Source organism: Canis lupus, chromosome 8 (assembly GCF_048164855.1).
Source record: "Canis lupus baileyi chromosome 8, mCanLup2.hap1, whole genome shotgun sequence".
NCBI lineage: Eukaryota > Metazoa > Chordata > Mammalia > Carnivora > Canidae > Canis > Canis lupus.
The window spans coordinates 46,215,996-46,238,246 of record NC_132845.1 but is presented as its reverse complement, the minus strand read 5'-3'; the positions used below and the strand labels follow the sequence as shown (position 1 = coordinate 46,238,246).

Genomic DNA, 22,251 nt, shown 5'->3' with positions numbered 1-22,251 from the left:
ACCTGCCCAAGGTCACATGGCCAAAGGGGCTCTGGCTTGCACCAGGGTCCTTTCCCACCTCTGTGGCCCCCTGAATGGGGCCAGGCCATGGCCACTGTCACTGGGCACAAAGTCGCCTGTCCCGGCTGGGCTCCCTGGCTGCCCTGCAAGTCACGGCACCTTCCAGAAGCCTCATTTGCAACCTCTTGTTTCGGGGTTGCCAGCATGGCCCTGCCCGCACTCCACTCTGCCGCACGGGGAGGCCGTCCCCAGAGGCCCCTCACCCCTTGCACAGAGAGTCTGTGACCCGGGACCCCACGACTGAGTAGAGCCAAGTCCCGCTCTCCCTGGCCTCATCTACACCCCCTTCTCTTGGCCTCGGGCCCAGTGGTGGGGAGACGTGGGGGAGCTCAATCTTGGCTGATGTCTGCGGTGCAGGTCTGGTGGGGTGCAATCTGGGCTCCCAGGAAGGACCTGCGGAGTGGGGCCTGGCTTGGGAGGGTACTCGGGCCCCCTAAAAACCCCTTCCCCCCCACCTCACAGCCTGCTCCTTCCTCAGCTCGTGTTCCAGAAGCTCTGGGCAGAGGGACGGGTGCGCTCTTCCCTACGGCTGACCTGTGACTCTCAAGCCAGCCTGGTCCTCGATGTGCGTGGCCAGAGCCGGGCACTCAGGTAAGGGGTTCTCTGCAGCATGGGGGAGGGTCCCCCCCCAACCCAGAGAAGTGAAGGGGGCTCAGCTGAGCCCCTGCTGTGTGCTGACCTCCGACCCCCAGTGCTTCCTTGAGCCCTCCCCACAGCCCCACTGCACAGATGTGGAAAGGGAGGCTCAGAGAAGTGCAGTCACACAGATACTAAGATAACCTTGACCTTTGGGAGCAGGACACGAGTGAGGAATTCTTGGTCTCACGAACTAAATGCATCCTAGGCCTCAAATGCAAAGGAATAATGTTCTAGCACTTCAGTGTGGGGATGCACTGGCTGCCTGGCCCGGCGCTCAGTGGCCTCGTACGTGCATGTCATGGGGGGCTGCCAGGCTCCAGCGCTCATAGGGTCCCTGAGGGGAGTGAGGAAGCCAGCCGAGAGCAGTGGAGACGGGTGTTCTCACCTAGGGACGGGCCTGCCCACCCAGGGTCATTGGCAACGTCTGGGGAACCTTCTGGTTGTTGTAACGGGGAAGGGGGGTGCTCCTGTCTTCCAGCGGGCAGAAGCAGTGGGGAGTCGGGAGCATCCTGGCCCGAGGGGCCAGGGAAGGGGTGCTGTGTGCCCTGGGCTGCCAGGAGCAAGCGCGGGTTTAAAACCCTGCTGAGGATTTTCTTTTTAATTTTTTCGTGGGAGACACAGAGAGAGAGGCAGAGACACAGGCAGAGGAAGGAGCAGGCCCCACGCAGGGAGCCCGATGCGGGACTCGATCCTGGGTCTCCGGGATCACACCCTGGGCCAAAGGCAGCCGCTCAACCGCTGAGCCACCCAGGGATCCCTCTGCTGAGGATTTTAAACACACCCTGCTGAGGCCTCCCCTGGCCAAGCCTGAGGGGGGCCCTCTGATGCCCACAGAAGACACTCAGGCGAGCACCATTATAGCCCCTGTGGCTGAAGGGGGATCTGAGGCCCAGAGGAGCTATCCCCACCTGCCAGAAGCAGCCAAAGGCCAGGTGGGGATTGAACCGTGCATCACCTGGCACCAGCCTGAGGACCTGACTGCTCACTGCACGGCCCTCAGGCCTGGGGCATGAGAAGGGCCTTCACTGGGCCGTGTGTGTGATGCTGGATCTCCTGCCCTCCTGCGGGGGAGGTGGGCCTGGTCCTGCCCCAGCGCTGGGTGCCCTCATGCCCGGCCTCAGACCTCCCCTTTCTTTCCTTCCAGCAAAGAGCTGCAGCTCTGGGGCCAGCACCACCTCCCCGGCCTCCTGGGCCGCTGCCCCAGCAGAGCCTCAGCCGCCGCCAAGGTAACTGTGCCCGGCACCCCTGAGCGCTAACTGCTTCCAGATGCCCTGCCCGGGGCGGGAGGGGGCCGTGCAGGCCGGGGCCCCCTGGGGAGCGCTGGCACCCCTGCATCTGTCCACGGGCCTGCGGCGGGGCCCGGTGGGCTGCCCTTGGAAAGCCCTGGCTCCGGCTTTCTCAAACATCCCCAGGCTTGCGTTCCTGGGCTGGGCCCGCAGCCACCAGCTGGGCCCAAGAGACCCTGGGGAGCGGGGTGGGGGGCCCTCCTGCCCAGTGCCTGGTGCCTGGCGCCGCCTCCCCGGCCTGGCATGCTCCCGGCACCAGGATCAAATGGCACAGCCCTTTGAGCTGAGCCAGCATTGCCTCCCAGGTGCCCCATTTCTTCCCATGGTCCAGGCTCTCTGCATTCTTCCCACCCTCGACCTCGAATCCTCTCCCCACCTGGAACCGCCAGGACAGCCCCTGGCCATGCATCTGGCCTGCATGTAGTATTGGGGAGTCCTGGGGGCAGACAGCAGCCCCAGGCTGGCGCCCCGCCCTCTGTCTCTTCCCACGACCTGTTTCCCTGTCTGCCCCTCTTCCCCAGATCAGGAGCATCCGGCCCACGGCCTGGCACATAGTAGGTGCTCAGTGAAAGATGTTGCCTAATGAACAAGTGCCAGATCCTCACATTTGCGAGCTGGTCCCTTGGTTACCCCACCAGCCGCCCAGGGTCGTTAACTGCCCTCCCTGCCCGGGCCCCAGGCCGCCTTTGTTCACAGAGCACCTGCTGTGTGCCAGGCCCTGCCCTGGCACCTTCACACACGATTTTAGTGTTCCCCAAGCTTTGACTGCACAGTCACCCAGGGGGCCTCTGAGTGTTCCCCCAATTTTTATTTTATTTTTATTTTTTTCATTTGTTAGATTTTATTTATTTATTCATGAGAGACACAGAGAGAGAAAGAGGCAGAGACACAGGCAGAGGGAGAAGCAGGCTCCACGCAGGGAGCCTGACATGGAACTTGATCCCGGGTCTCCAGGATCACACCCTGGGCTGAAGGCGGAGCTAAACCGCTGAGCCACCCAGGCTGCCCCTATTTTGATTCATTTCCAACCCAAAGAAAAGTTACATTAGGACAGTGAACGTTCCCCAGTTATCAACATCCTGCCACAAACATCCTGATTATACCTACGTGGCACATGTATTTGCATTTGCATGTTCACCCCTGTGCCCACATACATCTTCTTCTGTATCATTAAGAGATGATATGGGCATGTTTCTGGACACGTCATACCTCTTTACTCCTAAATACTTCAGCAAGCGGTTCCAATAACAAGGCTATTTTCTTACGTAATGCAGCATAAGTACAAAATTCAGGAAATTTAATATAATGTCATACTGTTCTCTAATATACAGTCCATAATAAAGTTTCCCAGTTGCCCCAATAATATTCTTCCAAGCTGGGTTTGTCTTTTTTTTTGGTTCGTTTGTTTGTATTTAGTTTGTTTTCAATCCCAGACACACTCCAGGATCACCCAGAGTACTTGGTTGCCCTGTCATCTAGAAGAGAGATCTGCAAACTTTTATTTTTTAAAAAAAGCCAGATAGTAAATATTTTAGCCTTTGGACCCAATATGATCTCTTTTGCAACTGCTCAGTGCTGCCACTGTAACCAAAAAGCAGCCCTGGACAATATGTAAATTAAATGGGCGTGGCTATGTTACAATAAAACTTTATTTACAAAATCAAGTGGTGGGCCGAATTTGGCCCAAAGCGGAGCCCTGATCTAGAAATTCTTCTCCCACCCCGTACCTATTCCCCCCCCCCAATATTTTCTTTTCAAGCTTTTTAGACCCTAGGAAATTAAAAACAGTTTTATAGTGGACATCGACACACCCACTGCCTAGATTTTCTCCCTCCTATTCCACTCCACTTGCTGTATCAGATAGCTCTCAACTTTTATTTTTAATTTTTTATTTTTTTAGCTCTCAACTTTTGATGCATTTCAAAGTAGGTGGCAGGTATCGACAGGCTTCCCCCTAAGCATTTCCTTGTCCTTAAAGAAGCAGCAGCCTTGCACTGACAGTTTTGAAATGTCCAGGCAATGATTTTGCAAAAACCCTCCATTTGGGTTTGTCGGGCCCCTTTGTGCAAGATTCAGGCTCAACGTTTTGGCTGCGGTGCCACTAATCTGTGGAGCTCTCGGAAAATACCACTTTCTCCACCCCGTCTCCAGCGGTTCTGTTTTTACGGGCTGTAGGTAGGAGCCTAGAATCTACGCTTGTAGCCAGTGCCCTAAGTGGGACTCTGTTACTCAGTCTGGAAGGACAGCACGTTATTTCACAAAATTTTCACATCAGCACATTAATAAAAGTATCATGATCCCAGCTGGGGAGGTCACCCACCCCAAGGGACATAGAGCCAGAATGGGCATCTGTGCGTTGTTCCTTGCGCTAGACTGCCCCCTGCTGCCCACTATGGTAATGCACCTGGAATTCTTGCCTGATGGCCCCAGGCCCTTAGCGTCTTCAAGTCACTGTGACAGCATGAAGGACGTGCGGAGGTTGTTGTCACCAGCACCCCCGGTGGCCTAAGCCGAGGCTCAGGACCCTCATCTCACCAGATTTCAAACAGTCCAGGAAGCCATGGGTGTCTGGGGCTGGAGCCTACAGCCTGGAGCCCATATCTGTCTGAATATTCCATCAGAGACCCGGGAGGAGACCTGTCACCTGCTTTTCTTCTGCCCCAGCTGCAGTACTCGGAGCATGAGGCCCAGGGCACGATTTCCTTGGCGGTGGAGGAGCATCGTCTCCACGTGGGCAGCAGGCTGGCGACTGCGAAGGCCCGCGTCACCAGCATCATCAGGCTGGAACAGACCTTCCCCCAGGTGCATGGAGGGCGGCGAGGACGACAGACTGGGGTGCGGGATGGGGGGTTGCAGGGAGGGCTCCGGGGTCATTCCTTTGAGAAAAGAAGAGTTTGTGAAGAGCTGCCAAGTGGGTGAGATGCGCTGGGGTGGATTCTCGGCTGGTCTCAACAAAAAGAAGAACAAAAAACTGCACAAATAAATAAGAAAATGGTGATACATTCTAGAGGGAAAAGCAAACAGGGTGATAGTGGGTGGGGAGGCTCTTCGGGTGGAAGAAGCAAACGGGGGCTCTTCTTCTCACGAAGAAGGTGACATCTGAGCTAGCCCCGGATGACGAGCAAGCATCGGCCGTTGGAAAATCTGGCGCGGGGTAGGTGGGGTGGAGGGGACATTCCAGGCAGAGGGAGAAACACATACAAAGGGCCTGGGGCAGGAAGGAGTTTGAGGAACGGCCCCTGGGCTGGAGCAGAGCGGGTGAGGAGGAGGTGGTAGGGGTCCGAGCATGTAGGGCACCGCTGGCCGCGGAGAGGGGTTTGGATTTAGTTCTCTGACCTTGGAAGCCCTTTGAGGACACGATGCTAATGATGGTTTCAGGTCCCTCCAGCTGCTGCAGGGTCCCTGGGGCGGGACCTACAGGGGGCAGTAGGGACACCAGCGAGGAGGCCACTATTCTTAGCAGGGCAGGAAACCACGGTGTCTTGTGTCAAGGCAGGGCGGACCACACTCGGGAGTAAACTCCCCCTCCTCCCTGCAAGTCCCCCCCGGAGGGCCCTTGGGTCCCCCTCCAAGGAGGGCACCCACCAACGGGGAGTGTGCTCTTCCCTGAGCCTTGGCACGGGCTGTTCCTTCTGCCTGGAATGCCTTTCCCTGCATCGTCTTCCAACTTCTTCCTCTGTGTCCCTTTGCCTCCTGAGTATCTCTCATGCCACCCTTGTCACCTTGTCCTGTTACCTTCTGTCTCTGTGACGTGTCCCCATCCGCCAGGGATCTTTGTACCCAGTGCTATGCGTCGGGGTCCTGAGCGTAATGCCTGCTCAGTGATGTCTGAGAAGCCCTCGTAGCAACCACAGGGCCCGCCTGCCCCCATGGCACTGCCCACGGTTCGGCCCCGAGCTGCCCCAGCCTTGCGTTGTCTCCAAGGTCAGCCCTGCTGCTTGTACCCCCTCTTCTAGATAGGGAACCTGAGCTCAGGGAGGTTAGGGAACCAGCCCAAGGCCACACAGCTTGGATGCGCAGCTGAGAGGTGACATTCTGTGCTCAGGGCCACACCGTCGCTGTCGCTGGTGTCCCGACCCCATGCCCCACACCGTCTGCCTGTCCCCGGGGCACCTTTGGCTTTCTGACTTTCTGAGGCGTCTGGCAGCCCAGCAAACTGTTAATGCCCCACAGACGTGCCCCGTCTCTCCTCTTCCCCAGGTGTCCCCCCTTTTCTACCCCGAGTGGGAGCCAGGCGCTCCCGTGACCTGGCGCCGTCTTTCTCTTCCAGTTCGGCGCCTTTCCCAGGGAACTGGTCCTGCAGACCTCATATGAGAGAGCCCACGGGGCCCACGCCCTGCACCAGACGGTTCTGTGGGACAACCAGGAGGTGGTCCTCAACGGGGGCCTCTCTGGGCCCTTCCCCAGGCTCGCGGGGAACCTCAGCCTGCAGGGTGAGTGTCTGACGGGGCACCGGCAGGGGCGGCCTGGTCGCTCAGCGAACCATCTTTGAACAACTGCTTATCCCAGGCACTGTTCCAGGCACTGGGGGTCCACCCAGAAGTGAGATGGCCCAGGGCCCTGCCCTCGGAGGGGAGAGGCAGTGAGCAGCGATGTGAACGTGAAGAAAAAAATCACATCAGTGTTTCTAACACTCTAAGAGTGAGAAGGGTTCGATTTAGGGGTGTGGGGCTCTTTTGGGGGGTGTAGGCTAGAAAGGCATGTCTGAGGAGGTTGCGTTCAAGCTGAGCCCTGAATGACGAGAAAGAAGTAGCCACGGTGAGGGCCATTGCAGGCAAAAGGAAAAGCAGGTGCAAAGGTCCTGTGGTAGGAGTAAGCCTGGGGTGCTAGAGCAACAGCAGCAAGGCCAGTGTGGCCAGAGTGCACCGAAAGGGGTAGCAACGAGAGGAGACGGTTGGGGGCAGGCTGAGGGACCCAGGTCACGCAGGTCCCAGCCCCCTACCCGGAGTGAGGGTTACCCTGACTGTGAAAAGATGGGAAGTGTGTTAGATGGGGCAACCCCGAGCATCCCCAGGGGGTTTTAGAGCTGAGGCTGATGTCAGCAGGGGAGGCGAGCGCTGTCCCACTGCAGCCCCGCTGGTGGCACTTGGGTCCTCCAAGGCCCTCCAGGACACAGGCTGCCCTGGCAGGGGCCGTGCAGTCACGTGAGTATCGGTTTCTGTTCGAAGAGCCCCCTTTACACACAGCAGAGCCCGACCTGCTGGCCGGCCGAGTGGGAGACACCGTGCAGACCCCAGTCCCGGGAACGCGGCTTGGGGGGTGGTCGGATGGCGTCTCCCAGGCCCCAGCTGCTGTATGTGTGTCCTGAGAGGCAGGGGAAATGTGTGACCCCTCAGTGCACCAAGGCAGCGTGTGTGTGCGTGCACGGTTGTGCGTGCAGGGGGGTCGTGGGTGGGCTCCGCAGCCTGAGGCCCCTGCTCTGTGCTTACAGAGCTTGCGAGCTGGGGGGCCGGAGGGTGGAAACAACGAGGGTCACGGCTCTGAGTGTGGAGCACACATGTGTGGTCAGTGCTCCCTGGACAGATGAGCCGACGGCGCCTCGGGAAGCAGCCAGGGTCACTGTCTCCCGGGAGCCTGTGTAGCGGCAGGTGGCCCCCCTTCCAGAGAGTTCAGAGGTCACCAAGGTGGCCACTGTGGACTGCGGAGACTCAGGCAGACTCCTGCTCTGGGTTTGGGAAGGCGGGACCACCTGGTGGCCTCACAAGATGGGGTCAAGTGATGATGCAGGAGGTCAGGGCAGCTAGACTCCCCCTCGGGGTTGAGGGGAGCAATCCCAGAGGCAGGGAGGCTGTCTGTTGTGAGGCCTTGGGGGTGGGGGTGCCACCTGCATCACGCTCCGGGACAGGATGAGAGCAGAGGGTGGCCGCCCAGCTGAGTGTGGCCCAGGTGGGCGTGGGGCATTCACAGGGACACCAGACCCAAGAGCGTGAGGGACGTGAGTGGTACAAGATGTTGGTGGGAGGTGACAAACGTCCCCAGACTCCGTGGCTTCCGCCGTAAGCGTCAGGCCGGGCACGTGGGCTGCTGACCTCGCCTGGGCTCTCCGACTCATCCTGGGGCTCGCCAGCCACCAGTAGACCTCGGACGGCCTGCGCTGGCCCATCCAGGCACTGCACTGTGTGGTGGCACCTTCCAGCAAGCCAGCCCGGAGCCGCTCCCGCACTGTCTGGGCGAGGGTCCCAAAGAGCGAGCCGGGCGGGGGTTGGGGGGCAGTTGCTGAGGCCCTTGCAAGCCGGTGACATCCGGTGGCGTCACCTTCACTAGATTCTGTTAGCAAGTCACCTGCAGCCAAGGTTCAAGGGCCATGGAAACAGATCCCGCCCCTTGAGGCGGGAGGTGGAGGCTCATCGCAGGGGTGGGGGGTGGGGGGTGGGATTCGGGGCTCCCGCAGGGCCAGGTCAGGGAGCCGCGACCAAGTGAGAGTGTAGCTGCTGAACGTCGCGCCGATGAGATGACCTGAGCACGTGGCCTCCACCCTCCACCTGCCTGAGTAGGCGGCTGTGTCGGCCGAGATCCCCCAGGCCCTGCCCTCACATGTGCCCCCCTGTGCTCCCACCCAGCGGAGCTCGCCCACCCGCCGTGGCACAGCGGCCTCCGCCTGTCCTGCGAGCATTCACGACGCAGACACCGGGACGACCTGGTTGTGCGCTGGGATGACAAGGACCAGGTAGGTGTCAGGGCTGGAAGGAGCCCCACCGGAGGCAGCCCCCAAGAAACTGTGGGAAAGGCCCTGGGTGGGTGGAGCGGGGCGGGGGGGGTTGGAATCAGGTTCCAGCAACACCTGAGCAATGCCAGGGACGCCAGGGGCTGCCACCTAGTGAGGGCTTAGCAGTCAGCCCCACTTAGCACATGATGAAGTCGGAGCCCAGAGAGGTGCAGCGACCCTCCTGGGGTCACAGAGCCAGTGGAGGGCAGGGCAGGGCTGGGGTCGTGTGCTCTGCCCCAGCCAGCTGCCCTCACGCCCTTGACCTTGAAGGCTGTCTGCACGGGGTGGGGAGGGGGCTGCCCCTCTGGGCCAGGCGTCGGCTCAGCCTGCCCCCTCCCCAGGTGGTGGTCTCCTCCTCTCTGCTCTTGGGGAAGGGCCAGCTGGCCGCCCGCCTGGCCCTGGCTCAGCCCTTCAACCTGTCCTGGTGGCGCATGGAGGCTGGCGGCCTTGCTGAGCGCAGGGGCGGCAAGCAGAGCCGGCAGGTGAGAGGGGCGCATCCGAGGTGCCGGTGGGTGGGGGTCCCGGGGGTGGGGAGCTGCGTGGCTGGGCCCGCAGGCCGGGCACCGGGTGCCGTGTGCAGGGACGGGGGTTCTGCTGGTCTGGTTGTCGGGGCTCCTGCAGAGCCGCAGATTCCTGACCGAGGGGCCCTTCATTCGTTCGTCCTTTCATCAATACCTTATTAGGCACCTACTGCATGCCAGGCGGTGTTCAAGGCGTGCAGTCCTGCGTCTAAAGGGCTCACGTTTTAGCGCAACGGCTTACGTGCACGTCCAACTCATCATTTATGTACTCGTTGCTTTAGTCGGGGGTCCGCGCGGGGCAGCCAGGCTCCTCAGCTCGCCGGGGGTCCTCGGGCAGCCCCGGGACCCTCTCCGAGCCTCGGTTTTCTCAGCTGCGGAGTGGAGGACAGCAGGCCAGTGCGCGTCGACGGCAGATGCGCCGGGCCAGGCAGGCAGGCAGACCCTGTCTAAAATTCAAGCCACGATTGAAGGGAAAGAAGAGTTGTGATAAGCCCTGTGAAGAAAGCAGGGAGGAGGTGGAGACAGAGACTAACCAGATTGGGGGGGGGGGGGTCCAGGAGGGGCCTCCTGGGGGAAGTAACCGTGAGAATCGTGAGAACCCCACAGATGACAGGGGGACGCCTTGTGACACGCTGGAGGAATAGCATTTGGGGGTGGGGGGGAAGGAACAGCCAGTGCAAGGCCCTGAGGTGGGGATGTGCTGGGGAGCTTCAGGAAGAGCCCGAGGCAGCTAGGAACAGGGTGGGGGGGGCAGGAGCCAGGGAGGGGACATCAGCCGGGGGCTTAGTGGGCTCCAGCTGCTGCCGCAGAACACCACAGGTGGGGGCGCCGCGTGGCTCAGTCAGTTAAGCGTCTGCCTTCAGCTCAGGTCGTGGCCTCAGGGTCCTGGGATCGAGTCCCGCGTCATGCTCCCTGCTCCGTGGGGCCTCTCCCTCTCCCTCTGCCCCTCCCCACCCCTGCTTCTGTGGGGGCTTCACTCTCGTCCTCTCCCAAATAAATAAATCTTAAAAAATCACCCCCCTAGGCTGGGTGGCTTCTGTTGCTTAAAACAGAAAAACGTATTTCTCCCACTTCTAGAAGCTAGAAGCCTGAGACTAAAGAGCCCGCCTGCTCAGGTTCTGGGGAGTGCTCTCGTGCTGGCTCACGGTTTTCTCCGCATCCCCCCAATGCCAGGGAGAGAGCTCTCTGGGGTACCTTCTCACGGGCACCAATCCCATCTGGAGGCCGCCCCATGACCTCCTCCACACCCAATCACCTGCCATCCGCCCTGCGGCCTAGGACCAGCACTCTGGGGTTGAGCGGAGGGGTGAGGGGCGGGCAGGCAGGGCCCACAGTTCAGTCCAGAGCGGCCCCAGAGGCCCCGAGGTGGGGGGCTCCTATTTCCTTTGGGCTGGGGATCGGGATCCAGAAGGAGGAGCCTTGCATCTGGACCCATGCAGGCTCCTGGTGTGGGTGTGGCTCTGAGCACCCTAAGGCCAGGGTCCCCTACGATGGTGGGCTACCCCCCTACCCCTCCCACCAGCCCTTCCCACCCCGCTCCTCTTGTCCCCCACCCGCAGCACAGACGGGCCTCTCCTCTGCCCCTCCCCTCCACCGCCCCCCATCTCCACGCAGGTCCAGCTGGCCTGGGATGGAGGGCAGCCGGTGACCTTGCACCTGACCTGGACCGACAGGTCCTCGCAGCGCAGCAGCACCTGGGACGGCTGCCTGGCCGCCTCCCCGGGACAGGTATGTGCCGGCTGCACTGGCCAGCCAAGTGGGGGCCTTTCCCTAAATCCGGGCCCCTGTGCTGGCTCCCCGAGCCCCACACGCCATCCTCCCGTCAGCTCCAGGAAACATGGGGCCTGAGTGCCCTCAAGGCCTGTGGGGCCTTAACACATACCCCGGCCGTGTTCAGCGAGCAGCTCGACCTGTCCTGGGACCGACGCAGGGTGCGGCACAACCTGACCTACGAGGTGAGGCCTGGAGAGCCGGGTCCCAGGCAGGTAACCCTGGGGCGGCCCCACCTGTCGTGGAAAGTGCCGGGCTCGGAGGCCATGGGGTCCCGGGCAAGCGCTAGCTGGGCTGTAGGATCGTGAGCAACTCATTTCTCCACCGTGAGCCGTGCTGTTCTCTGCTGTAAAACGGGGGGGATCCTCCTTCCCTGACTGGGGTGTAGGGACAGCTCTGGGAGATGAGGAGAGCAAGGCGCCCGGCGCGAGGTGAGCACAGGGAGCAGACGAGGGAAGGGGCTGGTGACGCCAGGGAGGATGTGTGTGTGTGGGGGGGCTCAGGTTCTTGGAGGTGTCAAGGTCAGGGTCTTCCGGGCATCGCTCCCCACCTGGGGCTGCTGCTGGGGCCGAGCACTGCTCTGCAGACAGAGCCTGGGACAGGGACCGGACCATGGAGACACGAGGACAGCTGGTCCTGACAGCAGGCCTTGTTCCTTCTGGGGCCCGGCACCCTGGGTTCTGGGACCCCTTAGGCTCAGCCCCCTCGGTGCTCCCAACAGACGTCCTGCCCAGGGTAGGAATGGCTGCTGCGCCCGGCCAGGGCTCTGATGGCAGGACCTGCAGCACCCACTCTTGTGGCTGGCCCTGGCCACTGTCCCCCTAGGGGATGAGCCCCCGCCTCACGGCGCCCTCTCATTGCAGAGGCATTGGCCGTCCCAGCCAGACAGGATCCACGCCGAGGCCGTGCTAGAGCACATCTTCACCACCTCCTGCACCACACACAGCTTCCGGGGAGAAGTGGACACCGACTACACCCACTGGCTGCGCCATTCCCTGCAGCTGGGGCTCTGCGACCTGCCCAGGGTGAGTGCGTCCTGAGGAAGGGGCCCAGGGGTCCCCGAGGTGGGGGGTGAGGAGAGCACCCACGGAGTGCAGGGGTGGGGGCGAGTTAGCCGGGTGCCACCATCACCGCTCTGCCATTTGCCGGCTGGGTGACCGCAGGCGGGGCAGGTCAGTACTCTCAACTTCCAGTGCTCCACCTGAGGGACAGGACAGGCAGTAGGGCTCCCGCGTGTAGGGTGACATGGCATGGGCGGCGTGTGACGCTGGAAGAGTGCTTCACACGTGGATTGAAGGTACTCAGCCTCATCGTTGTTAGAGGGGAACACTCTTCCTGGGTCTGTTAGCTGGTTCATTGGTCCTTCCTCCTACCTACCTGCCCTCCCATCCATCTGTCCATCCATCCATCCGTCCATCCATCCATCCATCCACCTACCTACTCCACACCCTCCTATCCATCCACCTACTCCCCACCCTCCCATCCATCCATCTATCACCATCTACCCACCTACTCACCTACGCACCCTCCATCCAACTGCCTACTCCTTACCCTCCTGTCCATCCATTCACTCACCTACCCAGCTACCCATCACCCACCTACTCAACCATCCATCAATCCATCTACTCCCTACCCTCCCATCCATCCACCTGTCCATCCATCCATTCACCCACGTACTCACCTATACAGCCACCCACTCACACACCCACCTACCCACCTACTCATCCACCCTCCCGTCCATCCGTCCATCCGTCCATCCATCCATCCATCCACCCACTCCCCACCCTCCTATCCATCCATCTACCCACCATCCATCCACCCACCTAATCACCTACACACCCACCTACTCACCCACCTTCCCACCCCCATCCATCCCCCCATCCATTCAACCACCTACTTCTTACCCTCCTGTCCGTCCATTCACTCACCTACCCAGCTACCCACTCACCCACCTACTCATCCATCCATCTATCCATCTACTCCCTACCCTCCTGTCCATCTATTCATCCATCCATCCACACACCCAACCACCCACCTACACACCCACCCTCCTGTCCATCCGCCCATCCATCCATCCCAGGGTAAGAGTTTTTCTGTAAAGGATCAGATAGCAAACATTTTAGCTTTTCAAGCCATATGGTCTTTGTTACAATTACTCAGCTTGGCTGTCATAGGATCTCTGTAAACAAATGGGTGTGGCCCTGCTCCAATACATATTTATTTACAACAATAAGCAGTGTTCTTTGGCTCTTGAGGCAGTTTGCCAACCCCATTCATCCATTTGTTCAGAAAGCATTTGTGGTTTTTACTTATGCAAGACCCTGTACTTAGGTGCAGGAACAAGGGCAGTCGGGGTACCCCACCCCCTGGAGCTCACATTCCAGGGCGTGGAAAGAGTTAAACAAGATGCATGATATGTACTCAGGCATGATCCATGCCGTGAAGGAATGAAGCAGGGAGAGGAGACAGGGGGTTGCAAGGGGGCCTCACTGACAGGGCCAAGCTCTGCAGAGGGAATAGCCAGTGCAAAGGCCCTGTGGCAGAACATGCTTAGGGTATTTAAGGAACATAGGGCAGCCTTTAGAGAGCAAGGAGGTAAGGTTAAGAAGATAATACTGACCAGTGGGCCGTGCCAAGGCAGCTTTTCTTCTCAGTACGGTGGAAGGCAGAGAGTTTTTGAGCACAGGGATAATGTCTGATTCGCATTTTTAAAGGTCAATCTGGTTACCAACTAGAGGAGGGCCTATGGGCTGGGGCTGGGGCTGACCTGGGGGATGGGAGACCCAAGAGGCTATTGCGACAGCCCTAGTGGTCTGGATCAGGCCGGGCTTGGTGGGGAGGAGAAGCTACTGCCCCTGAGCCTCCGTGACTGTGACCGCTAACACCCACCTTCTCGTTCCAGGCTCTCTCAGTCTCCGGGGAGCACACCCTGGGCCACAGGGGGCTCCTGCTGCATTCCCACTGCCAGCTGGGCCTCGCCCCGGACCCAGACCATGGCCTGCAGCTCAGCCTGACGCTCCGCAACCACAGCAAGCCTCGGACACCAGACTTCTCCGGGGAGCTGGAGGTGGGTGGTCAGGTCAGGGCTGTACCCCGCCACCCTACCCCCCAGGAGGATGCTCCCGGGCCCTGCTCCCGGGCCAGGCCACCACCGCCTGCATGGCCCTGCCACCTAGTGGCCATGGTCAGAACCGCGGGCTGGCACCCTGGTGGGGGACCCGAGCTCCATGGGGGGGTGAGACCCTCTGGCCTGTCCCCAGCCCTGAGACAAAGCAGCTCCTCAGCCTCTGGCCCTTGCCCTACCAAAGAGGCAGTGACTGGACTGTCTGGGTTTGAACCCACCCCTAGCCTCTTCCTGACAACCCGCTCCACCGCTGACCTCCTGCTATGGAGAGTGATGATCGCACCTACCCCACCTCCCATGGGACTCCCACCGCAAGGGTTAACTATGTGGATCTGTGTGGGTCACTTAGAGCAGTGCCTGATGAGAATGGGGGTCCGGGCACCCCCTCCCTCTGCCCGCTTAGCGCAGGCACACAGTGGGTGCCCCATCGCGGTTACCACCTGCGCACTCCTGTGTCACCCTGACCGGGGGAGCCTGAGTTTGTGACTTTCCTTCTTCTGTCCTCCGTTGTCTCCTCTGGGCCACGGGAGCAAATCCCACCTCCTTTGCAGAGTCCTTTTGCGCAGGGCACGCACACAGTGGGTGCTCGTGAGGTGCGTGTTCCTTCCGGCAGCCGGCGCTGGGCGGGGATGGCTTTCCTGCATCCGGAGCTCACTTGGCCTCTGTTTCCCAGCGCCATAGCGTGGCTGTTTCTAAAGAGCTTTGCTTTCCAAGGTTGTCCAGGGTGACTGCTCGGTTCCCCCGCTTGCCAGCCAGGCCCTTAGCTGCTCCCGTGTCTGTAATCCCAGCGCCCCAAGGCCTGCCTGCCAGGACTGAAGGCCTAGGAGTGAGCCACTTGCCCCGTGGGAGGGTCCATGTGGTGGGTAGAGGCCCTTCCCGGCCTCGTTTGGTCCTCCTGACAATGCAGAGGCCCCTGTGGAGCAGAGAAACAGGTTCTGGAGGCCAGGCACTCACCTGCCAGCAGGCCCTCACCAGTGACAGCGACTCAGGTGGAGCTCAGCAAGTGGCCTTTGGGGACAGAGACCCCAAGTATGGTCTGCAGACGCCCCCACCAGAGCTCACGTCGTGCACTGTGAAATTTCATAAGGCTTTCTGGGCTCCACCCTGCCCACCTGGAAACCTCAAGGACAGGTTCTCTAGAACGTGCATGCATAGTGGGCCCCGTGGATTCGATTCCTCAGGCTGCCGAACACATGACCCCCAGCTCGGTGATGGAACACATGATTTTTTCTTGCATGGTCATGTAGGCTAGAAGTCTAAAACCAAGGTGTCCGCAAGGCCCGCGCTCCCAGGAGAAGCTCCAGGGGAGCGTCCCTCCTGGCCTCTGCCTGCTTCTGGTGGCCCCAGCAATCCTTGGCGCTCCTTGGCTGATGGCCACGTGGTCCCAACCTTTGCCTCTTCACGTGGCTGTCTCTCCAGGACATCGGCCGGGGGATCTCGTGCCCACCTGAATCCACTACAACCACTCCTTAACTGGATCACACCCGCAGACCCCCTATTTCCAAGCAGCCCCACATTCCACGGGCACCAGGGTTCGAACTCCCACACCTTTTTGAGGAACACAGTTCAACCTGTAAGACGCCTCCCGTACACACGTACGCAGAGCAATTCTGATCCCTGCTGAGTTTTGAAGGCCGCCGTGCTGCATCATTTTACAGAATTGGAAACTGAGGCACGGACAGGGCAACGCACTTATTCAGGGTTGTAGGGCTTGTTAGCAGCAGCACCTGGGCTGGAACACAGGGCAGCTGAGCCTAGACCAGAGGGTGGCTCCCGTCCCCACAATGGGCCTCCACCTGCAGGGTGTCCTCCAGGGTTCCTTCTGTGAGGGCCTCTGTGACCTTTCCTGGACCTCCCCTGCCCATTCAGAACCCACCTGTCCTGAGTCCCCCTCCTGCCAGGGTAGGTGTCTGCAAGGGTCGGGGTAAGCTGCCCAGTGACCGCATTTGTGCCACACGCTACCCCCATCTCCTTGTACGTGCTGAGACGTTTGCGTGGTTCTCAGGAAATTACAGAAAACACGGCCTGCAGGTAGAAACGCCTGGGCACCTGGAATGGCAAAAAATGCCAAGGTCGGGGGCCACCAGGATCAGTGAAGGCAGCGTCTCTGGGGTGAGGCCTGGCATCGGTGATTTTTAAGGCACATGGGGGGCGGGTACCACTGGCTTATTAGGCCTCCAGATGTGGATTTAATAGGTACTTTCTGCAGTTGGCAGGGACAGTGAACCTTGTGGGAGGATGGACGTGGGGGTCCCGTGTCCCTGGAGATATGGGGTGGGGGTGGGCACTGCCTTTCCGCTCCCCGGGCCTCACTCTGCTCTCTGCCCTCCTGTTTGCAGATCCTCAGCCCCAAGGCTCAGCGCCTTGGCCTGCGGGGCCGCGTCTCTACCTCAGCTTCTCGGTTTCTGGTCCAGCTAGAGGGACATGTGGGCGACGGGGATGAGAAAGTGCGGCTGTCGGTGTTGCGGGCCCAGGGCTGCCTCCAGGCCTCTGCGGGCCACGAGGAAGGTGAGAGGCAGTGAGTACACTCAGACGGCTGGGGCAGAGCCCAACCTGGCCCCAGGCAGGACAGAGATTGGGGTGCTGAGAGTTCAGGAGTCAAGGAACCCCATTAGGATTTCGTGGCACCCTGGCTTGGAGGTGACAGAGAGCCCCCTGTGGCCTCCTGTGTGGGCTGTGATGGCGGGAGAGGCTGATAGAAGGGCACAGCCATGCCAGTGGGAGGTGAGTAGGGACTGGGGGACCAGGAGACCAGGCCTCCGGGGAAGGGGGTGGCCGGGACATTGATGGGGGTGGTTGCACTTCCAGGCCTACAAACACTAGTAGGCCCCGTGGGTGGGGAAAGCTCCAGAAGGTGTGGCAGGAGGCGGAGTGGGCATCCGGGCGGCAGCGGGGCCAGTCCTGGGAACAACAGCAGGACCCTTCCTGGCTCCAGGGAGCCGAGAGGAGAGTGTCGTGCTGCGGGCGTGTGCCCACAGGCGGACGGCTGAGGCGGAGGCCCTGCTGCAAGACGGCGGGCGGCCCGGGCCATCCCTGGGACGCCTGACCCTGCAGGCTGCCAACCAGAGCCTCCGCCTGGCGGCGCAAGGCTGCCAGGAACCCCTGCTGGGCCGCGTGGAGGTGAGACAGCCCGGGCCGGGGGGTGCTGCTTTCTCTGGGGGCTGGGGGTGGGGTGTACTGCAAGCCCTTTGGGTCCCACAGTGCCCAGGAAACCAGCAGCAGCCCCATAGCCTGCACACACATCCTGGGGCACCCGTCACCGGCAACCTCCCAGCCACCCCAGCCTGCCCCTCTGTGCCCGCAGTCCAGAATCACAGCCATTGGGGCCCAGGTGCGAGCCCAGCTGGAGAAGAAGGTCCGAGGCTTGGATGCCTACGTGGAGAGGTTCCGGCGCCTGGTGGGTAGTGCGTCGGGGTCTTGGGGACACACTTGGAGAGTGGGAGGCTGTGTGTGGAGATGCACCCCCAGAACCCCCCGCCTGGCCTGTGCCCCCCACTCAGCAGGTGTGAGGACCTTCTGGAATGCTGGGTGCCCCAGACCCTCACACTGATCCTGCCTCGATTTCCCTGCCCAGGTGCAGCCGGCGGGCACCCTGGACAGTGTGGTGGGCCCCATCCTGCAGCTATCCCACGCGGGACTGGACGCTGTGCTGGCGAGTGGCCGGGCGGCAGCCTCGCTGTGGGGCCAGAGCCAGGCCAGGTGGGCGCTGACACACCACTTGCCGCTCTACCTGGAGAGGCTGCAGGCCGGGCTGGAGCAGCTGCGGAATGAGCTGGAACGTGAGTGCAGGAGAGAAGGCCCGACCCCAGAGCCCTCAGGCCTGCAGCCTACATGGCCTCTGCTGCCTCCATTCCTCTGGGTCTCTAAGCTAATATCCCTTATGTCCACTGCCTTATTTCATTGGGAACTGCTGCTCAATTTTTTTCCAGTCCCCGCCTGATTTCTTTTGGGCTTACAGCTTTGTTTCTATTAGGCCCACAGCTGGAAGATTCCAGAGCCCATCTCTGGGTCTGCGATCAGCCCCAGGGTGGCTGTGTGGTTAAGGCTTCTGTCCTGGTTGCTAAGTAGCCGCGGCCCCGAGCATCCTGTCAGTGATGCTGGGAAGCTCTGGCCACTCCACAGGAGCACCGGGGCCGACAGCCAGCCCTCATCTCCCACCCCGCTTCTGTCTCTGTGTCCAAATCCCCACGGCCACCCCCAGGTTCCGTGGCTCACTAGGGTTCAGTTCTCAGAATATTTTCACGCTCACAGCTAGGATCTGTTACAGCGAAAGCACACAGAGCAAGATCAGCAAAGGGCAGAGGCGCAGGGGCCGAGGCCCAAGGTAGGGACGAGCACCAGGCACAAGCTTCCAGAGGCTTCTCTCTGGGAGGTCACCCGGGTCGCCCTCAATTCCTCCAGCGTGGTGATGGCATGCTGGTCTGCCAGGGAAGCGCGTTAGGGTTTCCTTTGGGGGCTGGTCGTGCAGGACGCCTCCCCTGGCACACACCACCATTCCAGACTCGCAGAAAGAAAAGGAGGGTGTTGAGCATCAACCACCTTCTGTGCAGTTTGGGCAGAGCGAGGCCCTTGGTTCCGGGAGTGGAGGCAGCCCTCCTGAAGCCCGGGCTCCCCGGGGCTGTGAACAGGCCGTTGGGGGGGGGTGGTGGTCTCGGGCCTGCGAGGCTGGCTCTTCCCTGCACTCCCTGGTGCCCTGGAACCAGCTGTTTCCTGGAGGCCTGGGTTGTCCGGGGGACTGGCCTCCCTGCCCAGGTCTGGGATGCAGGCCGGGACATCTTGCCTGCTGTCCGAACCCCTGGGGGTGCCTCACAGTGAGGGGCGGCCACCTGTTGCAGGGCCCCTGGCCACGCTGAAGGATGCCTACCTGGAGGTGACACTGCGGCCCCTGGATGAGCTGTGGCAGGAACGGGCGCAGGAGGCCGTGCAGCTGTTGCGGGCCGTGCGGCCCAGGCCCATCGGGGCAGCCCTGGAGCTGGTGAGGTGGGGCGCAGGAGTGGGACGCGGCCCTGCCCGGCCAGGCGGACCCTGATGGCTCTCGCCGCCCGCCTCCCCTGCAGGCCGCCCGCCAGATGCTGTCCTGGGCCGAAGCCACTTTGTCACGGGCCCTGAGGAGGCTCTGCAAGCCGTTGCTGGCTCTGTACAGCTTCTCAGCCAGGTACCTGGGGGTCCGTCCTTCCCTGCCTCCCTGCCCCAGCCATGCCCTGGGCTAAAACACCCTTAGGTCTCACTCATCCCTTAGGATGACCCTGCCTGGGGGGCATTTTCAGCCCCCATCTTCACAGATGAGGAAATAGGCTTATTCTTCATTCCATGGGTATTTTCTGAACATGTTCTCTGAGCAGGAACTGTTTTAGGCAGCGCTGTATATACAGCAGTGAGCGAGACGGGTCCCTGTCCTCATGATGGTCACAGTCCACGGCGGGAGGTGGGCACTGAACAGGTACAGCTAGGTTATCTACGTCAGGGCTCAGCAAACCTTTCGTCCTGAGGGCCTAAGGGTAAAGTTTTCAGGCTCTGTAGGCCAGATGGGCTCTCATGTCGTCTTCACTTTTGTTTTTGTTTTAAATAATCCTTTAAAAACAGAAGAGCCCCTCTTAGCTTGCAAGCCATGCAAAAACAGGATACAGGCTGGCTCTGGCCCATGGGCTGTAGTTTCCTAGCCTCTGATTTGGTATGTCAGGTGGCTAATGCTGGAGAGAAACAGGACAAGTCGGGTGAGGGCACCTTTTGAAGGGTGCAGCCGTGGTCTGCTTCTGCAAGAAGGTAGCATTTGAACAAGGGCTGGAAGGAGCCAGGGGAGGGAGCCGAGTGGACATCATGGGAAGAGTTCCAGGCAGAAGGCACAGCCGGTGCAAAGGCCCAGGGGTGAGCATGCACCTAGCCTGCTGGAGGAGTATCAAAGAAGCCAGTGGGGCTGAAATGGAGGGTGCAAGAGCCCGAGAGGTGATAGGAATTCAGGTGGCCTAGGGCCTTTGTGAGGATGGTGGCTTCTACTCTGAGATGGGAACCCACAGAAAGTTTTTGAGCTGAGGAAAGACATGATCTGTGTCCTATTTAAAAAGATCCCTCTGGCCCTGGTGTTGAGACTCCAGATCAGAGCAGCAGAGTAGTGTGGACAGAAGTGTGGGGCTCAGTAAAGAGTGGTCCTCTGTGTGGCTGTCCAGACGAGACGGGTGGGGGTGGGGGGCTCAGCTGAGTGGTGGGAGCCGTGGAGGGGCTGCGAGATGTTCAGATTCCAGACGTGGTATAAGGTCAAGCCTGTGGATCTACTATGGATCAGATTAGGTGGTGGAACAGATGGTGCCAAGGTTTCTGGGCCTTGCAAATGGTCCATTTGTGGAGCAAGGATGGATGACTGGTGGCAAAGCAGATCAGGGCTTCATTAGTCTCCCATTGCTGCTGTAGCAACTCACCCACACATTTAGTGGCTTAAAACAACACAGATTTCTTCTGGTGTGGTTCTGGAGGTCCGAAGTCTGAATTCAGTTTTGGGGGACTGCAGTCACCGTGTGGGCAGGGCTGGTTCCTGGGGAAGCTCGGGGGCAGAACCCACCCCCTTTACCTTTTCCACCATCTAGGGGCACCTGCACTCCTTGGTTCTGAGAACCCTTCCTCCACCTTCAAAGCCGATGCCCTAGCATCACCTCCCCTGCAGCCTCTGCCCTACATCTTGTCTGAGTGACCCTCCTCCCTCCCTTTTCTGATTACATGGGCTCACCTGGATAGCCCATCTCAAAATCCTTCATTTAGTCCCACCTGCAAAGTGCTCTTGGCCATATAAGTCATTGTAGTCCTAGGTCCCGGGTACTTGGAGGTCTTTGGGGGTCTTTATTCAGTCTCTGTGGCAGGAGTGGGGACGGTCAGAGTGTCAGTCCAGATATGCTGAGTTTGAGAAGCCATGAGGGTACCCCATTAAAGTGGCTAGAAGGCAGTTGATATTCTGAGGCCTGGGCTGTACACAGTCTGGCTGTTGTCAGAGAGGCGACTGGTCTGGAGGGAGCTGCAGAGCCAGCCTCAGTGACAGCCCTGGGGGCTCGGGCACGTGATGCATCCCTCTCACAGGCAGGGGCCCCGTCAGCCCGGGGGTGCTTAGAAGGGGCAGTGGCCACGGCCAGCAGCCTCACAGAGCATCCGGCCCAGGGCAGTGCTTGTGCTTGAATCTAGCCCCGACTTGGGCAACCCTGGCTCAGGGCTCTGCGCCTCGGGTGATGCTCCTGCCCAAGGGTCACAAGGGATGCAGGTAGCAGGCAGGCCTTTGCGACAGCTTCCCAGGCCTCCTGGGGGAAGGTAAATGCCCTCCCACCCGGGCCCCTGCACCAGCCTCCACCCACAGTCCAGGGCAGGACGTATTCCTCGTCCACCTCCAACCCCGATGTGTGCTGAGACCTCTCGGCTCCTTCAGACCCCACACAGTCAACCTGACCTCCTCCCCGTTTTCCACCCTGAGACAGGGTCCTCCCTCGCCTGTGGGATTCCCCAGGCCCTTTTGGCTCTCCACCCCTCCTCAAGGAGCGCCCCCGTGGGCCTGCCCAGCCCTTGGGGTCCACACAGAGGTGCCCCAGCTGAGCCCAGGCCCTGGGGGCAGCACGTCCGTTCCCAGCCCAGGCAGGGGCTCAGGCATCAGTGTCCTGCCAAGGGGACAGTTGCGTCTGCCCCAAGCCTCCCCCGCCAGCCCGCACTGTCCTCCTCCTCCTTCCTGGAGCAAACACAGGCCAGGGTCTCCAACTCCTCCCCTCGTTTCCTCCAGAAACTGCTCTGTGACGGTGACACTGCCGCTGCTGCCTGCGGGGGACGAGCCCCTGGCCATGGCCCGGGTGACCGGCCACCTGGTGGAGGAGAAGCTGCTGCGGCCCCTCCGCGAGCTGTACGGGACCCGCGTGCTGGCCGAGTACTACCGGCTGCAGCGTCTCCTGCTGGAGAGCCCCCATGACTGTGAGTCCCAGGCCACCTCCTCCCAGGAAGGCCCCTGTCCTGTGGGACGGGGCAGAGGGACAGGCCCTGGGCGACACTCGGAGCCCCAGCATGGTACGGCCCGGCCCAGAGCTTAGTGGACTTCCCAAGGTCAATACTGGACTAGGGCCAGGCTGCCGATCCGGGCTTTCATCCAGAAGAGGCAAGCCTGAGCGTGGGGCCCCGCACAGAAGT

General features: G+C 60.7%; 1 protein-coding gene across 1 annotated transcript in view; it reads left to right on the top strand.

Annotated features, from left to right (window-relative positions):
- LOC140638442 (uncharacterized) overlaps positions 1-22,251 on the top strand; it is a 143,636-nt gene that overhangs the window by 108,696 nt on the left and 12,689 nt on the right. The window contains exons 45-61 of the mRNA XM_072835805.1: positions 539-651; positions 1,844-1,925; positions 4,650-4,787; positions 6,256-6,418; positions 8,546-8,652; positions 9,033-9,173; positions 10,827-10,940; positions 11,039-11,167; positions 11,846-12,007; positions 13,885-14,049; positions 16,446-16,614; positions 17,042-17,226; positions 17,411-17,503; positions 17,681-17,885; positions 18,942-19,045; positions 19,101-19,261; positions 21,854-22,038. Of these exons, the coding sequence (XP_072691906.1) occupies positions 539-651; positions 1,844-1,925; positions 4,650-4,787; positions 6,256-6,418; positions 8,546-8,652; positions 9,033-9,173; positions 10,827-10,940; positions 11,039-11,167; positions 11,846-12,007; positions 13,885-14,049; positions 16,446-16,614; positions 17,042-17,226; positions 17,411-17,503; positions 17,681-17,885; positions 18,942-19,045; positions 19,101-19,261; positions 21,854-22,038 (2,416 nt within the window). The remainder of the gene's footprint in view (positions 1-538; positions 652-1,843; positions 1,926-4,649; positions 4,788-6,255; positions 6,419-8,545; positions 8,653-9,032; positions 9,174-10,826; positions 10,941-11,038; positions 11,168-11,845; positions 12,008-13,884; positions 14,050-16,445; positions 16,615-17,041; positions 17,227-17,410; positions 17,504-17,680; positions 17,886-18,941; positions 19,046-19,100; positions 19,262-21,853; positions 22,039-22,251) is intronic.